Here is a 5,722-nt window from a genome sequence, read left to right on the forward strand (position 1 = left end):
CGGCTATGCTGTACATAATGCAATTAAACCTTCCTCAATATCTACATTTTAAGGTTTAAATAACCATCGTTTAATTTTTCTATTTAAAAAAACTATGTTACGAATTTTTCAAACATTTTTGTCAGCTTAAAATATATTATTAACACGTATTTTAGTACAATCACGTCTTATCAACTACACAAAATAAGCTAATCACTTTCTTATTTCTCGTGATTTACACACTTAAGTTATCATATATACACGCCGGGGTGTATTAATTAAACCTATAACCATCCACGCCACATGTTACAGACGGGAGTGAGAACGTACATCCTCCCCCGACGGCAGTCACACAGACACTGACCCGATACACCTTGATCTGCCTGGCAAGTTTACTTGCCACATGCAACCTTATTTGCAATATAAACCTCATTATAAACCACAACGACTAATATCTAATTTACATTTACATTATTATATTTTACATAACACATGCATCTTTGTAGGTTAATATACTTCCAGCAATGCAAAGCCTCATCAGCGAACACGTGACTATTAGAACAAACCGCAATAATATTAAAGTAATTTGATTCTTTAAGGTCAAGAACCTCTTCAGACGTAGCTATCATGGTCACTATCTCCTTCACACATCTCAAGACGCTAGACACACCATATAAAGTTGCCTCAGATCAATACATACAACATTTTTATTCGTCGATAAAATTAGCTTTTTTATTCCAACTGTTACCATAAACTTAATTGTGTACCATATGAGGCACCACAATGGTAGTGGTGTAGGTGTAGGTGTGTAGGTGTGTTGGTGATGGGTGCAGGTGTGTTGGTGATGGGTGTAGGTGTGTTGGATATGGGTGTAGGTGTGTTGGATATGGGTGTAGGTGTGTTGGTGATGGGTGTAGGTGTGTTGGTGATGGGTGTAGGTGCTGTAGGTGTGTTGGAGATGGGTGTAGGTGTGTTGGTGATGGGTGTAGGTGCTGTAGGTGTGTTGGTGATGGGTGCAGGTGTGTTGGTGATGGGTGTAGGTGTGTTCGAGATGGGTGTAGGTGTGTTAGTGATGGGTGTAGGTGTGATGGGTGTAGGTGTGTTAGTGATGGGTGTAGGTGTGTTGGTGATGGGTGTAGGTGTGTTGGTGATGGGTGTAGGTGTGTTGGTGATAGGTGTAGGTGGTGTAGGTGTGTTGGAGATGGGTGTTGGTGATGGGTGTAGGTGGTGCAGGTGTGCTGGTGATGGGTGTAGGTGGTGCAGGTGTGCTGGTGATGGGTGTAGGTGTGTTGGTGATGGGTGTAGGTGTGTTGGTGATGGGTGTAGGTGTGTTGGAGATGGGTGTTGGTGATGGGTGTAGGTGTGTTGGTGATGGGTGTAGGTGTGTTGGAGATGGGTGTAGGTGTGTTGGTGATGGGTGTAGGTGTGTTGGTGATGGGTGTAGGTGTGTTGGTGATGGGTGTAGGTGTGTTAGTGATGGGTGTAGGTGTGTTGGTGATGGGTGTAGGTGTGTTGGTGATGGGTGTAGGTGTGTTGGAGATGGGTGTAGGTGTGTTGGTGATGGGTGTAGGTGTGTTGGTGATGGGTGTAGGTGTGTTGGAGATGGGTGTAGGTGTGTTAGTGATGGGTGTAGGTGTGTTGGTGATGGGTGTGTGTTGGTGATGGGTGTAGGTGTGTTGGTGATGGGTGTAGGTGTGTTGGAGATGGGTGTAGGTGTGTTGGTGATGGGTGTTGGTGATGGGTGTAGGTGTGTTGGTGATGGGTGTAAGTAGTGTAGGTGTGTTGGAGATGGGTGTAGGTGTGTTGGTGATGGGTGTAGGTGTGTTGGTGATGGGTGTAGGTGTGTTGGTGATGGGTGTAGGTGTGTTAGTGATGGGTGTAGGTGTGTTGGTGATGGGTGTAGGTGTGTTGGTGATGGGTGTAGGTGTGTTGGTGATGGGTGTAGGTGTGTTGGTGATGGGTGTAGGTGGTGTAGGTGTGTTGGAGATGGGTGTAGGTGTGTTGGTGATGGGTGTAGGTGTGTTGGTGATGGGTGTAGGTGTGTTGGTGATGGGTGTAGGTGGTGCAGGTGTGCTGGTGATGGGTGTAGGTGTGTTGGTAATGGGTGTAGGTGGTGCAGGTGTGCTGGTGATAGGTGTAGGTGGTGCAGGTGTGCTGGTGATGAGTGTAGGTGTGTTGGTGATGGGTGCAGGTGTGCTGGTGATGGGTGTAGGTGTGCTGGTGATGGGTGTAGGTGTGCTGGTGATGGGTGTAGGTGTGCTGGTGATGGGTGTAGGTGGTGCAGGTGTGCTGGTGCTGGGTGCTGGTGTGCTGGTGATGAGTGTAGGTGTGCTGGGGATGAGTGTAGGTGTGTTGGTGATGGGTGTAGGTGTGTTGGTGATGGGTGTAGGTGGTGCAGGTGTGCTGATGATGGGTGTAGGTGTGTTAGTGATGGGTGTAGGTGTGTTAGTGATGGGTGTAGGTGTGTTGGTGATGGGTGTAGATGTGTTGTTGATGGGTGTAGGTGGTGCAGGTGTGTTGGTGATGGGTGTAGGTGTGCTGGTGATGGGTGTAGGTGGTGCAGGTGTGCTGGTGATGGGTGTAGGTGGTGCAGGTGTGCTGGTGATGGGTGTAGGTGTGTTGGTGATGGGTGTAGGTGGTGCAGGTGTGTTGGTGATGGGTGTAGGTGTGCTGGTGATGGGTGTAGGTGGTGTAGGTGTGTTGGTGATGGGTGTAGGTGTGTTGGTGATGGATGTAGGTGGTGCAGGTGTATTGGTGATGGGTGTAGGTGTGCTGGTGATGGGTGTAGGTGGTGTAGGTGTGTTGGTGATGGGTGTAGGTGTGTTGGTGATGGGTGTAGGTGGTTCAGGTGTGTTGGTGATGGGTGTAGGTGGTGTAGGTGTGCTGGTGATGGGTGTAGGTGGTGTAGGTGTGTTGGTGATGGGTGTAGGTGGTGCAGGTGTGCTGGTGATGGGTGTAGGTGTGTTGGTGATGGGTGTAGGTGGTGCAGGTGTGCTGGTGATGGGTGTAGGTGGTGCAGGTGTGTTGGTGATGGGTGTAGGTGGTGTAGGTGTGCTGGTGATGGGTGTAGGTGTGTTGGTGATGGGTGTAGGTGGTGCAGGTGTGCTGGTGATCGGTGTAGGTGGTGTAGGTGTGTTGGTGATGGGTGTAGGTGGTGCAGGTGTGCTGGTGATGGGTGTAGGTGGTGCAGGTGTGCTGGTGATGGGTGTAGGTGTGTTGGTGATGGGTGTAGGTGGTGCAGGTGTGCTGATGATGGGTGTAGGTGTGCTGGTGATGGGTGTAGGTGTGCTGGTGATGGGTGTAGGTGGTGCAGGTGTGCTGGTGATGGGTGTAGGTGTGCTTGGTGATGGGTGTAGGTGGTGCAGGTGTGCTGGTGATGGTTGTAGGTGGTGCAGGTGTGCTGGTGATGGGTGTAGGTGTGCTGGTGATGGGTGCAGGTGTGCTGGTGTTGGGTGTAGGTGGTGCAGGTGTGTTTGTGATGGGTGTTAGGTGGTGCAGGTGTGCTTGTGATGGGTGTAGGTGGTGCAGGTACAATACAATACAATACAATTTTATTTAGGTAAGGTACATACATACAATAAATATTTACAAGGATTGTTTGACTTATAGGTCAAACTTATATATATATATATATATAATATATATATCCTATTATATATATATATATATATATATATATATATATATATATATATCTATTCATATATATATATATATATATATATATGTGTGCTGGTGATGGGTGTAGGTGTGCTGGTGTGGGTGTAGGTGGGTGCAGGTGTGCTGGTGATGGGTGTAGGTGGTGCAGGTGTGCTGGTGTTGGGTGTAGGTGTGCTGGTGTTGGGTGCAGGTGTGCTGGTGATGGGTGTAGTGGTGCAGGTGTGTGGATGGGAGGCGGTGAAGGTGTGCTGTGATGAGTGTAGGTGTGCTGGTGATGGTGTGTAGGGGCGCAGGTGTGTGGTGATGGGTGTAGGTGGGTAGGTGTGCTGTGTGGGTGTAGGTGTGCTGGTTTTGGGTGTAGGTGTGTTTGTGATGGGTGTAGGTGGTCCAGGTGTGCTGGTGATGGTTGTAGGTGTGCTGGTGATGGGTGTACGTGGTGCAGGTGTGCTGGTGATGGGTGTAGGTGGTGCAGGTGTGCTGGTGTTGGTGTAGGTGTGCTGGTGTTGGGTGCAGGTGTGCTGGTGATGGGTTGTAGGTGTGTTGGTGATGGGTGTAGGTGGTGCAGGTGTGCTGGTGATGGGAGTAGGTGGTGCAGGTGTGCTGGTGATGGGTGTAGGTGTGCTGGTGAAGGGTGGAGGTGTAGGCATCGGATTTTGAGAACTGATTTGGCCAAAATATGACCAATCGCCGTTTTCACTAATTTGCATACCTTCAGTATAAAAAGTCGTAATTTAAAACTCCAAATATGTGTAGTCACCCTGAATTCCGCTCAAAAATAACGCTCAATTCAATTTCTTACTTTATTATGCACCCCATACCTATCCCCTGGGGGATGGTGGAAAGGGTTACAGAGGCACATAATAGGTGCAGGAACTGAACCACAGAGTTCATTTAGCTAAGCAAGTGACAATGTTTTGAAGCTAGTTACACAATTGCTAATGTTATATATGCAATCATTTACACAATTTCATATACATATTGTTAATCTTTTTATATCATAATTCAACAATATATACATATATAAATATATATATTTACATATGCAGAAAATCCACAGAGAAAATCTCTGTGGATTTTCTGCATATGTATGTATATATATATATATATATATATATATATATATATATATATATATATATATATATATATATATATATATATATATATATATATTTATATATTTATATATGTCGTACCTAGTAGCCAGAACGCACTTTTTGGCGTACTATGCAAGGCCCAATTTGCCTAATAATCCAAGTTTTCCTGAAATAATATATTTTCTCTAATTTTTTTCTTATGAATTGATAAAGCTACCCATTTCAATATGTATGAGGTCAATTTTTTTTGTATTGGAGTTAAAATTAACGTACATATATATGACCGAACCTAACCAACCCTACCTAACCTAACCTAACCTATCTTTATAGGTTAGGTTAGGTTAGGTAGCAGAAAAGTTAGGTTAGGTTAGGTTAGGTAGGTTAGGTAGTCGAAAAAAAATTAATTCATGAAAACTTGGCTTATTAGGCAAATCGGGCCTTGCATAGTAGGCTGAGAAGTGCGTTCTGGCTACTAGGTACGACACACTACTACTATATATATATATATATGAATGAAAACTCACACCCCAAGAAGTGACTCGAACCCATACTCCCAGAAGCAACGCAACTGGTAACTACAGGGCGCCTTGATCCGCTTGACCATCACGGCCGTCAAAAGGAAGTGATAGCCGAGGCTATTTGAGCCACTTCCCCGACGGCAACTCGGATGGTAATCTTGGGCATAGCATTTCACCAAATCACCTCATTCTTTGGGGCACACGTGAGGAACACAAATGCGAACATATATTCGCATATAGTCCTGGGGACCATTCAGGCTTGTTCGCATAATAATATATACATATATTATATATATATTATATATCATATATAGATATATCATTATATATATATATATATATGTGTACCTAGTAGCCAGAACTCACTTCTGAGCCTACTATGCAAGGCCCGATTTGCCTAATAAGCCAAGTTTTCATGAATTAATTGCTTTCGACTACCTAACTACCTAACCTAACCTAACCTAACTG

At 45.4% G+C, this 5,722-nt stretch overlaps 1 protein-coding gene across 1 annotated transcript; it reads left to right on the forward strand.

The window, feature by feature from the left end:
• Nucleotides 1–844: 844 nt before the first annotated feature.
• Nucleotides 845–4,296, forward strand: LOC138355204 (elastin-like). Its single transcript, XM_069310060.1, has 4 exons — nucleotides 845–998; nucleotides 2,234–2,542; nucleotides 3,830–3,898; nucleotides 4,196–4,296. The coding sequence occupies exons 1-4, from the start codon at nucleotides 845–847 to the stop codon at nucleotides 4,294–4,296; spliced, it is 633 nt and encodes a 210-aa protein (XP_069166161.1).
• Nucleotides 4,297–5,722: the final 1,426 nt, after the last annotated feature.

This window comes from Procambarus clarkii, chromosome 6 (genome assembly GCF_040958095.1).
Source record: "Procambarus clarkii isolate CNS0578487 chromosome 6, FALCON_Pclarkii_2.0, whole genome shotgun sequence".
Classification (NCBI taxonomy): Eukaryota; Metazoa; Arthropoda; class Malacostraca; order Decapoda; family Cambaridae; genus Procambarus; species Procambarus clarkii.